This window comes from Ictidomys tridecemlineatus, chromosome 11 (genome assembly GCF_052094955.1).
Source record: "Ictidomys tridecemlineatus isolate mIctTri1 chromosome 11, mIctTri1.hap1, whole genome shotgun sequence".
In the NCBI taxonomy this organism is placed as follows: Eukaryota; Metazoa; Chordata; class Mammalia; order Rodentia; family Sciuridae; genus Ictidomys; species Ictidomys tridecemlineatus.
The window spans coordinates 21,602,937-21,614,838 of NC_135487.1; the positions used below are offsets into that span (position 1 = coordinate 21,602,937).

General features: G+C 54.5%; 1 protein-coding gene and 1 long non-coding RNA gene across 10 annotated transcripts in view; one reads left to right on the top strand and one right to left on the bottom strand.

Annotated features, from left to right (window-relative positions):
- Col16a1 (collagen type XVI alpha 1 chain) overlaps positions 1 to 3,937 on the bottom strand; it is a 47,961-nt gene extending 44,024 nt beyond the window's left edge. For 4 of the 8 annotated variants that reach the window (XM_078025799.1, XM_078025798.1, XM_078025797.1 and 1 more), the window contains exons 1-2: positions 991 to 1,093; positions 51 to 125 (exon numbers count right to left, since the gene is read on the bottom strand). In XM_078025799.1, coding sequence (XP_077881925.1) covers positions 51 to 125; positions 991 to 1,078 — 163 coding nt within the window. In that variant the 5' untranslated portion in view covers positions 1,079 to 1,093. Of the gene's footprint in view, positions 1 to 50; positions 126 to 990; positions 1,094 to 2,081; positions 2,189 to 3,775 lie in introns of those variants that run through there. The other 4 variants (XM_078025802.1, XM_078025801.1, XM_078025795.1 and 1 more) reach the window with 2 other exon arrangements.
- A 177-nt stretch (positions 3,938 to 4,114) lies between these two features.
- LOC144367983 (uncharacterized) lies at positions 4,115 to 10,294 on the top strand. Of its 2 annotated transcripts, XR_013427677.1 has the most exons (3): positions 4,220 to 4,396; positions 5,456 to 6,777; positions 6,887 to 10,294. It is a non-coding gene; the product is annotated as an uncharacterized LOC144367983 (long non-coding RNA). The 2 variants fall into 2 exon arrangements; XR_013427676.1 differs by having other exon boundaries at positions 4,115 to 4,396; positions 5,456 to 10,294.
- The last annotated feature ends 1,608 nt before the right edge of the window (positions 10,295 to 11,902 follow it).

Below are 11,902 nucleotides of genomic sequence, written 5' to 3' on the forward strand. Positions count from 1 at the left end.
CACTCCAGGAAGACGGCGGAGGGGGAGAGTGGGATGAGAGGGACACTCACCAGTCACGTTGGCTGACAGGTCACTACTGTGCTCCAGCTTGAGTCCCTCCTGCTGTGAAGGTGGACATTGCTCACCTGGAAGAGAAGGGACCAAAGGGCTTTAGGGGGACTCAGGATGGGGTACGGGCCAGCTGGGCTCTGGAGAACCTGGGAAGGGACAAGTTTAGAGACCTCTTTCTGGACCTTTAGCCTGGTCCTGCCTCGAGGCCATACTCACACTCCGACCCTGGCTGCCCAGGAGGAGCCCAGTGTCCAGCTGGGAAGACTGAGGCCCAGCCCAAGGCCACTGACCACAGGACCAGAACTCCAGGAACCTGAACCTCCCAGCACCCCCCACCCCATCAGGGTAAGGCAGCAAGTTAGGGGAGAAAAGAAACTCTGGGGAGCCCCAGAGCACAGGTGGAGTGGGGAGCCAGGGATATCCATGAACTCCCTCCACGATATACACCAGGCGGGAGCAGAGGAGCACCTCAGGGTGAGGAAGGGTCAAGTGTGCGCACACTCCATGTTGTATAAGAGTGCATGTGTTCATCTGCACATTTGTGAGTTGTGGACACTATTGCCACTGAGGATGCCATGTGCAGCTGGCACACGTGTTCTCTGTAATGGGTGGGGTTCTGCTTCCCACATCCAAAGCAGACAAGCAGGCCAGACACAAGTCCCAGCTAACAGAATGACTTTTCACCTAGATAACCATCTAGTAAAACAGAGAGAAGAGACAGAGGGCTGCAGAGGACCACAAGCTCAAGAGCACCACCAGGGCCTCGGGTCCCAGGCAGGGAACACTAAGTGGGTAAAGGCTCCAGAAGAAGGGGATAATTTAATGCAAGTCTCCAAAGCTCTGAAGGGAAAGGCAGGCGGCCATGATCCCTGTCTCTGGGCAGAGTACTGAGGAGGTGCTATGTCAGAGACATAGAGGCTAGAATCAAAGGGGCCTTACCATCAAGGTAGGTGGGGAAGCTGGGGCAAGACAGTAAAGTCAGCTCCCAGAAGCCGGCGACCCCCTGGTATCCTGTGTTCCTGGGCATGGTGACCCCACCGGCGTCTCCCTCCCCCAGGTCTGGACAGAAAGACCATCACTGTCTTCAGCATCGCAGCAGCCATGGGTGACTCACCCCTTGGCAATGGGCCCAGATTCCTTACAGATGTTGAAACTTTCTGCCCCAGCCCCCCAGGGGACCTAGTAAAGGAGAGGAGAGCACAACTCCGTACACATATGCAGAAACACACGTGTGGGCGCGCACATGCCCTCTCTCACGCACGCACACGCACAGAGCACACGGGATTGGCAGCCACACCTACCCCGCTGCACAACCCCTTTTATTCTGCTTCCACACCTTGGTTTTTCTATCCCCTTGGCTGGCTGGATTTGGGCTCTAGGAGTTCTGCTCCCGCCTGGCTAGGCAGTGCAGCCACCAAGCCCAGAGGGCACCCAGCAGGGCTGGGCAGTTGGCCACGTCAAATTCCCCTGGCTTTGAACCCTCGAAAGTGCCCCCCCTCTACTCTATCCAGAGTCTGGGGCAGACTTTACTTCTGGGCAGCCCTTTGTGGGAGACCCAGGTTGGGGTGGAGGAGGAGCACGGGGCTGGAGCATGAATTCTCCACCATGAGAAGGAGCAGAGGCACTTTCAGGATGCTGCAGCTGCTCTCTGCAGGAGAACACAGCGCTAGCTCCGCCCCACCCCCCTGGCCCCAGTTAGGCACGCAAAGATGGGTTTATGTACTGGAGAGGGGGCTGTTCTCCCCCCAGAGGCCCAGGACTGTGTATACACGGAGAGCCACTCCAAGATGCAAACACAGAGGTGCTCAGGGACAGAAGCATACACAGAAACACACGCACACACACTCTCCAGCTCACTCTCCAGGCTTGAGTCTGCCAACGCTTCAGGCCATCCTAAGCCCAGCCCCTAGACTTTCCCATGAATGCCCACGTGACCAGTACATACATGATCACGTATGTGCAAAGGGCCCCCGCACCTCAGGGAGCCAGTTGCAGACCTGTGGTACCCCAGTCCTCCTGTGTTAGCTCACCTGTATTTGCCCCATGGCTGAAGGTGGCCCAGAGATTGAGCAGCCACAGACCAGGAGCCCAGGATACCCACATCCTGGTCCAGAGGGGTCAGCCACAGCCACAGCACCTGAAAACCACAGAGACCAGGAAGGCAAGGTCCTGAATTCCCATAGAATAACTCCACACGGGGCGGGGGGGGGGAATCCTGACAGCCCCCGGTGCCCTGGCTCTGGAATTGGGGTGGCAAGAAGTCTAGCCAGGCATCAGTCTCTCTCAGGAGCCCAACCACAGCTTGGGGTGAGCATCTGGGAAAGGATGATAATCAAAATATTTAACCACCGGTATGGCACGAACACTGGCCAGCCAGAGCAGAATACTGGCCAGAGCACTAAAACCAAGCCCTGGCAACCTCTGGCTGTGCCAGTTAAAGGGGATTGGTAGTTTTCTGGATTGAGAGAGCTCTAGAAAGGTTCTAGGAGGCCAGGAAAGTTAGGATAGTGATGGAACTTGAGGTAAAAGCTATTTATCAAAACAGTGAGAAGCAATTCGGTATTGGAGCACCGCGCTGGCAGAGAGCAGCCCGGTACCTGCCTAACTCCAGTTCCGGGCTCAGCACACGCAGCCCTGCCAGGCACCCACAAGGTCAGGGGCTAGAGACTGGGATGAGTCTCCTGGCAGGTATTCCAGGGCTGTGTGTGGGCCAAGGAAACTTCCCCCACGGGTACAGTAGGCGGTAGAGCAGGTCGCCAGGGCTCCGGACCTTGGTGCCAACCTCCCCTGCTGATGGATGCTCGTCTTTTAGTTTTATTAAACCCTGATGGATGGGCCCAGATAAATCAATGCAGGCTCAGCAAGCAGCCCTCAAAGCTATACATCATTCGGCCTCCCCCAGGACAGGCAGCTCATGAGCACAGAGCCAAGTGTGTGTCAGCTCAACGCATGCAGATGCACAAGCACAGACACACACGTGGTACGGGTGAGTGCATACAAGCCTACCTGCACACAGGTATGCTCACGTGTGTGACACCTGATAAACCCAGACATCCCAATTTGCATATGTACACATGCACACAGCCAGCCTCTGACCACCCCTCCAGTAGGCCTTCCTGTTGGGAAGTTCTTATGCAAGTTTGACCTCATTCCTTCCATTGGAATCCTACTTTCCCTCCCTTGGTCCTGGATAGGAAATGAGAATAGAAGGGACCCCTTGTTCCAAAATATTTGGAGGCAGGCTCCTGTCCCTTCTCCTTAGGACAGAAGTGTGCCCTCACTCTATTCTTTCAGGCCCCTACCGGTGTGCACATCCCACCTCTCAAGCCCCATTCTGGCCTTCCGCTTCTGCCAGCCAATGGTAGAGCTGCCAACTGTGGGTGGCATGTGGGTACATGTGGAGGCGTGAATGTGGATGTGTTCCTGTCCTCTTCTGGCTCCCAATCTCTGACCTCCACTCCAAGCCCTAGTCTGACTGGAGAGCTACAGGGAGCAGGCATGGAAGGAGACAGGCTTTCAAGGAAATGTCCACCTCAACACAGAGGGACAGATTTGTGGGCAGGGAAAGTAGAACCAGAATAGAGATTAGAGCTCATTCCTACCTAGCAAAGAGGACTGAAGCTCAGCGAGGGGATGCCACTTGCCCCAGGACACACAGCAAGTCAGGGGCAGAAAGGGCCTTTGAGCCCAGAGCAGAGAGGCAGCCCAGTCCATGCCCACTTACCAGTGGCCGGTGGCCGGGTATGCCCTCACCTCGCTGAGCGATCCAGGCAGCCTCAGGGCAGCGGGCTGGGGGAATCAGGGGCCGGGTTCCACCAGCCACCTGGGGTTCCTCGATCTCTCCCTGCAGGGCCGGTCCCCAGCTTCCCGGCGCCCCAGCTCTCCGGGCTGAGTGCAGCCGGCACACGCCTGCCGGGACTGCCGGCCACTCGGGTGGGGGAAGAGGGGCGGTTCCAGGGGCTGGGGACCTGCCAGCGCGGCTAATGCTTCCCAGCTGGGCCAGCCCGCCGGGCCCAAGGAGGAGGGAGGCGGGAGGGGCGGCGGCGGCAGCGGCTGCTGGCCGCGGTCGGACGCGCACCCGCTCCCTCCCGGCCTGGCCGAGCGCCCGGGCGCGCCCCTCCCGCTTCCCCGCCAGGTGAGCGAGCGAGCCGGGACCTGCGTGCCCAGAGCTGCCCTGGAGGGGGCTCCTGCGGGCGGCGGGAGGCCCAGCGCCTGAAGAGCCAGGCCTGGAGTTGGGGGCCTCTGGGCCCCCCTTCCTCTTCCCCGCCGGCCGAAGGCTGGGGGGCGGAGACCCTCCTCCCAAGATCTTGGAACCCGTGACGTGGCTGCTGCGCAGGCTTCTGTGGTCAGTTTTTTCCAGTTCCTCGGCCTAACATTCCCAGTCTGTCCGTCTGTCTGTCCGCACTGGAGCGGGACAGAGGATTCCCCAGCCCCCCAACCCTGTGTTAAATTAACCCCTTCTGCTCTGGCCTCATTCGCAGAGAAGGGAAACTGAGGAATGCCCTGTTCCTTCTCAGTCCAGAGGAGGAGAGCTCACATCCCTGCCCTCTGCTGTGGTTTGTGGCTTCAAATGCACTGGACTCCACTTGCCCGTCTGTGAGATGGGGTCACCATAGTATCTGCCTCATTTACCTTGGTTAAAGGAAATGAGTTAGTCTGTGAAAGCACTTAGACATGGTCTGTCACATAAGGGAGAAATATTTGCTGCTGTTTTCATTATTATTGTGATCCTTGGCAGAGGATGGTGGGGGTGGGGTGGTTGCTTTATATCCAGGTTCTAAGGAAGCAAAAGGAATTGAGGTTGGATGAAAGATGAGACTTCTGAGGAGGGAGAAGCAGGGGAGATGGACTAAGGTGAGCCCATGTGCAGAAGGGTCTCCCCCAAGGGGCAGCCAACAACTTTCTTGGCACCAAGATCGAGGGGCCTCAGAGAAATGGGTTCAGGAAGCCCAGGAGTGGTAAGGAATGATGTGGGGCTGGGCAGGGAGCAACTGGAGGGCCTTGATTTGGGGAGTGGGCTTCCTGTTGAAGCAGCAGCGTGTAGCCACAGGCCTGTGGCTCGGTCTAACCCAGGCAGGGGGAGACCAGGCCTGGGATTTCCCGCCTCCAGACTCAGAGGCGCTGAGTCAGTGGAAACCCCAACTACCTCAGGCCACAGAGGCGCCCCACTGTGGTCCCTGTGAGGAGCTGGGCCCAGATGTGGCGGTGACAGTGGTGGGGCCTGGGAAGTGCTGAGCTCAGCAGGCAGGAAGTGCAGGGGGTGGGACTTTCTGAGGCTCTGGCTTGAGGAGTGGGCAGGCACAGTCCCAGCAGTACTGCCCAGGGCTGGGCACTTGGGAGAACTGGGGAAAATGTATGGGCCAGGCTGTTTGAACAATCCCACATCTGCCCTTCATCTTTACAGCAACTCTGTGAGGCAGAAGTCTATGCTCAACCCCATCTTGCTGTTGGAGAATGGAAGCAGAGGAACAATGTAACTAGCCCAGGATCATGCAGCTAGTCCGTGGTGCAGCAGAGACCACCATCCCTGAGCCTGAACACCATCCTGTGTCATCCTGGCCACTCCCACCCCTACCCTGCTCATGCCCCAAGCAGTGGGTGTCTGGGCCAGAGCAGCCAGAGCCAGGGACCCAGGAACCTGAGAAGGGGGAGTCCAGATGCCTTCCCATAACACCCCAAGTGCACTCACAACAGCCAAGCCTGGGACACACCCTCTGCTTGGATCATAAGCGCAATGTAAAAATGTGCCACGTGCCTTCCTCACCCTGACCATGTGCACACAGCCAGATGCATTCTCTCGCAGCACTTGGGTTGCACACTCCACATGCATCCATAGAACTCATGTTCACACATAGGTGTGCACATGCACAACATATGCCCTCCTAAACAGATACACAAGGACATAGGTAGGAACCAGGGGACCTCACAGAAATATACCCCTGGACAAATCCAAACATAGACAGGCATTTCATTCTCAGAATGTATGCATACAGCACTGCGTGTGTTTGAATGTGCAGACACAGCTACGTGTGTACACATAGACGTGTGCACACATACACATAGAATTTTACCTGCAGGCATAATTACTCAGCTGTGCAAGCAGAGACCCCTGCACACCTGTGGTATATAAAAACATGTGCACACAGACACAGTTGGCAACATGGACTCTGTCCCCACAAGAACACCAGTCATGCACACACTGACGTGTGTATGTAAGTCCATGTATCGATGTGGACACATTTACATGCATTCAGTCCCAGAAAGTCAGCAAGTGGGGTATCCCGTGGGGCCAGGCTCAGTGCCCTCACCCCAGATGGCACCGCAACAAGATAATCAACGCTGCTAATCGCCACCAGCTGCCCTGGAGCCTGCCTGACGCTGCCGGGTAGAACTCCTGGGCCTCCTGTGCCCAGATGTTGGCAATGCTCAGGGCCCCCCCCAAGTACTCCCACCGGCCTCTGGGAATCCCCATCTGGCAGCAGCAGACCCTGGGGCAGTGGGGAGAGTAAAGAGCCCAGTAGGGCCTGGTCCCAGGATAGACCCAGGAGCCCCCATACATCCAAGCAGAGGTGGCCCACAAGCCCTTGGCCTGCAGTGGTCCTAGGCCTCCAAGCATACACACACACACTTAGGATTTGGCATAGGTGCACACGGGTGCGCACACAGACGTGTCACACATGATGGATTGCTCTCTATGGATCTGTCCCTCCCTGGTTCCTCATCCTGGTAAGTATCACCGTAATTCATTTGGATGCGCAGGCTGAAAACCTAAGCCTGGCTCCTTCCTTCCCCCAACAGTCCCATCCAATCTTGTCACTTCTACCCCAAAACACAGGACGCATCCGAGCACTCCTCCCTACCTCCGCTGCTACCACCCTGGCTGGAGTCACCAGCATCTTTGATGCAGCCCACTGCAGGGGCTCCCAACTGTTCTGCCCACTGCCGGGGACCACGGCTCTGCACCTGCCCTGCAGCCAGGGAGACACTCCCTGACCTCCACCTATGGGGTTTCCAGGTCTCAGTATACACAGAATAAAACCCCAGACCTTTCCTTCAGCCTCACCAAGACCTCATGATCTGGCCTCTGCCTTCCCATTGACCACCTTTCCCCAAAAGCTGTGCCTCCCCCACCCCACCCCCACTTCCTTTCTCAGCCCTGAATGTACCACATTGTTTTTGCCTCAGGGTTTTTGATCCTGCTTTTCCCTCTACCTAGGTTGGACCCCCAATCTTTGCCAGGCTGGCTCCTTGCTGTCCAGGGCTCCCCTCCTCAGCCAGCTCCTCAGAGTGGTCTTCCCTGACCTCCAGGCCCCCGTCACTGCCTACCACATGGCTCTGGTGGAAACCCTGCACAGCTCTGGTGTGTGTGTGTATGTGTGTGTGTGTATGTGTGTGTGTGTGTGTGTGTGTGTGTGTGTGTTCCTTCTGAGTGACCCTGGCCACCATTACTACTGCCCTACTGATCCTGGAACCCACCCAGACACCCGTTTCCCTCTGCTCCAGGATGCCAACTCTGTATCTCTGTCTCTTTAGGTCTCTGTTCTCTGTCTCTGTCTTTTTCACTTTCTGTGTCTGTGTCTCTGTCTTTGTCTCTATGTCTGATTTCCATGCCGCCATCTCTATGCTTTTGTATCTAGCTCTACCCTGACTCTTCTCTCAGTGGTATCTCTCCCTATCTCTGTCTTCCCATGTCTCTGTTTCTGTTTAGGGCTCCATCTTTCTGGCCCTGTATTTCTCTCTCTCTCTCTCTCTCTCTCTCTCTCTCTCTCATTCCCGTGCTCCTTGCCCTAAATCAGCACTGCCACCACGTCTCCACAGCTGTCCGCGTTCCTGTGGCAGGGAGACCCATCTTTCTTCTCTGGCTGGCAGCTTTATGGTCCTAGTGGGAGGGCCAGCGCTCCACCCTGCTTATGCCCCATCTGCCCTATAGGGCCATGGCAAGCCCCTCACAGACACCCTGAGCCCTAGCGATGGTCATCCATCACCCTGGCCCAGTTACCACATTTTACTTCAAGTCATTCATGTTACTAGGCACCTGCTAGGTTTGACCACCCTAGAGCAGCTGGAGAGGTGAAGCCAGACACTATTGGGCGTGGATGTGGACATGGCCATGGCCAGGGCGGGGAGAGGCTAGGGGAGGGCGACACTCCAGTTATCATGGGTCCCACCTCAGTTATCCTCTGGGCTCTGCCACCTGTTCTGAGAGACTATGGACTATGGAGAAGTGGCAGGCACAAGAGTCTTCCCTTTACCCACTGTGTAAGCCTGGGCCTCTGACCCTGTAGGATCCCAGCTTGATCCACCTTGCCTGGTGTTAAAAGCACCTGAAAGCAGGGCACCTGCTCACTCCACCCCTGTGGTGCTCCACAGGGAGGCGATACTCCCCCCAACCCAGGAGATACTGGACAGTGTCGGGAGACATTATTGATTGCCACAACAGAGGAGGAGAGAGGTGCTGGCATCTGAGGGTGGAGGCCAGGATGCAGACATCCTACCAAGTACAGGAAAGTCCTCTCTCAATGAAGAATTGCTGGCTCCAATGTCAGTATTTCCAAGGCAAAGAAGCCCTGCACTGCTCCCAGAGGAAGCTCCGGCTCTGCAGAATCCCACATTCCGTGTCCTCCTTTAAACTCTTAATCATACTCTGACCAGGGGTGGGAGTCATTAGAAGACTCAGGACACCGAGTTTGATCTTGGCTCTGCCTTTAATAACAGCAGCGAGCATTTGTGGAGCCCTTCTGAATGCCGGCTGGCACCATTCATGAAGACACTCAATTCAGTCTCATGACAACCACGGGAGGCCCAGGCACTATTGCCATCCCCACTCTGAGGGTGAGGAAACAGGGAAGGAAGAAACAGCTCAAGGTCACACAGAGGACACAGATAGAGCCTGGATTTGAACTGGTCACTTGGGAACAGGTCCACAGAGTACTGTCTGGGAAAGAGCCCACAAAGGTGCCTGGGTGAATCCTTCCCCTCTGGGCCACGCTTTCTGTCTGATGAGATTCACCATCTCATTTAACCCACAACAATCCTAGGAGGTAAGATGCCACTGTGGCCTCCACTTCATCAGGAAGGCCAGGATTCAAGATCAGAGTCTCAGTGTTGGGGGCTGGGAGCTGAGATCTGAACTCAGTTCTGCCTCATTCCGTGGCTTGTGATCTCAAGCAACCAGGTCACCCACAGACTCCCAAGTACTATAGGTAGGGGCGTAGTTCCTACACTGGGAGGACTTCGTACACATGGAGGGTCGGGCCCCATCCCTGGGGCTTCTGAATGCAGCTTTTATTATTTTTATTATTTTTGCAGTGTCGGGGATTGAACCCAGGGCTTTGTGCATGGTAGGCAAGTAACCACTGAGCAAGTTCCCAGCCCAATTGGCCTCATGAACCTTCCAGAGCTTCTGGTTTTGTAGAGTTCACTTTTCTACAAAGTTCCCAAGTGATGCTGGCCCCAGGAGCACATTTGAGAAACCCACAGCAGGCACAGTGGTAGACCCTGGTACCTGGGTTCAGATCCCAACTCCTGTTCTTGCTCACCCTGTCACTTGGGGATGTCATTTCTCTTCTTCTAACAGTTATCTGACACTTAGGGTTGCTGAGGGATTAAAGGAGATGGTGACAAAGGGAAAGCCCCCTTCCTGGTGCTGGCACCTAGGGAATGCTCCTGCTGTCCCACACCAGGACCTGCAGCACAGCCAACTGTCTCCTCGCCAGACATAAATTCCCAGAAGGCAAAGAATAAAACGTCATTTTCTCCTGACCGTGGCCACAGAAGAGCAGGGCACAGAAGACACTGAATTGCAAAATAAGCACAGGAGGGGCAGTGGGATATAGGCCAGGTCTTCTCAGGCACCCTTTGGGGCCTCTGTTCCTTAGAACAAGGTCTCCTAGAGAAGGTGTGAGGGTGGTGTACAGGCTGCATAGAGGTCCCCTAGGCCTGCCTGGTCCCACCCCTAAGAACCTCAATCTGTCAGGGCAAGAGTTGGCCTCCCAAGGCTTTGTTGTCATAGTTTGTACCCTTACTCAAGCATCCCTTTGGCTGCCAACCAATTCAAGTCAGTCCTGCTGTGCTATGTGACCTTGAGTCAACCCCTAGGCCTTTCTGGGCCTTAGTTTATTCTATAAAAATTAAGTAAGGGTTATACTGTGATATTGTGTTCATGTACAAATATGTACCAATGAATCCCCCTGTTATATAAAATTATAATGAGTCAATAAAAAGAGAAACATTTCAAATAGAATTTTATAATAAGTCAATTAAGAGCGTAACATAGTGGCTAAATGTGGGGGCTCCATCCCTGAAATACCTGAATTTGAATCCCATCTTTACCATTTACTAGCTGTGGACTTTTAACAAATTACTGCATCTCCTGGAGTGAGCCTCAATTTTCTTGTTGGTAAAATGGATTCATCCCTCCTCACAAGGATGTGGTAGGGTCACTGAGAGGGTACATGTAAAGTGCTGAGCTTGATTCCTGGAACTCAACAGATGCCAGTTACCCCAGACAGACAGTGAGTGTGTCTAACCCTCACTGCACAATACATGCAGTCTGTGGCGGGCTCCCCTCCGCCCCCCTCTCCCCACAGCATTTAGCTTTGAGACTGTCTTTGCTCTGTGGGTAGGAAAGGCAGCAGGGACCAGTTTCTCAGAGTGGGTAGATCTGAGCAGAAGCTTGGAGGAGGGAGGGGTATAATCAGTTATTGGTCAGTGGTGTGTCAGGCTTCTGGTGCTCTGCCAGATCATAAAGCACAGAAGGACCTGCTTTTGCTACCATTTCTCCAAGAGCCCTGGAGAGTCCAGGTACTTTATAAATACTTGCCATGTGAGTGAAAGGGACACTCAGCATCTCCTTCATGAAATGCAAACCAAAGAGCCTCCAGGTGAGGCTTGGGGAGGAGAGGGGCAGCCAGGGGACCCCAGATTCCTTCTTTGCACGCAAGCGCCTCAGACTGTTGAACTGATAATTCTTAGAATCCTGGGATCTTGGGGTGGAGTGGAGCTTTGGATGCTGCTCTGTCCACCTCCTCCCAGGAGTCAGTCCCTGGGCCTTAGCTAGGGAGGCCTGACAACCGGGCTAGCAAGATGGACTGCCTGAGCCGGGCTGGGGAATGTTCAGGGTGCAAACCCAACTTTTCACCAAGGCAGAAAATAAAATCAAAGATATGAGAGGGTCTGACCTTAGCTCTGCTACTTCCTGGCACTGATCTCTTAGGACAATTCCCTTTACCTCTTTGAGGCATAGGTTCCATATCTGTAAAATGGAGATATCGAACCACATGGAATTGTAGTGAGGATTAAATGAGATAATGCATGAAGACTGAGCCAAGCCCGCAGGAAACACTCAATGATGTTAATTATTATCATTTGAGAGGGCTAGTAATTTACCAGAGCCTTTTGCTCTGCAGCTCACATCCATGTTCATCTCTGATATTTCCCCCTCCCCCCCATTTCACTATTTACATAGATGATGTCATATAGTTTCTGACAGATATAAGATAGAATTTTCTGTGGAGTGGCCTAGATAATATGTAAAAAAATAAAACCAGCTGGAATATTTGTCCTCCTTGACCATTCAGAAAGGCCTGATGCTGGTATTTTGAGGCAAAAGAGGAAAGCTGGTTGGAAGATGTGGGGTAAGACTTTAGGATTAAGAACCTGGGTTCAAGGCCAGGGTCTGTCTAGATGCATTTAATTTTAGGGGAGGTTGAACTTGGGAACGCTTGAGCCCCTTCCATTCCTCAAGTCTGAGGGTCTTAAACCTGTAATGGCTCAAACATGCCCCGACCTTGGAACGGGGATTGGGATGAGGTAAAGCCAGACCTGTGTGAGGCCTAGGATGCCATCCCTT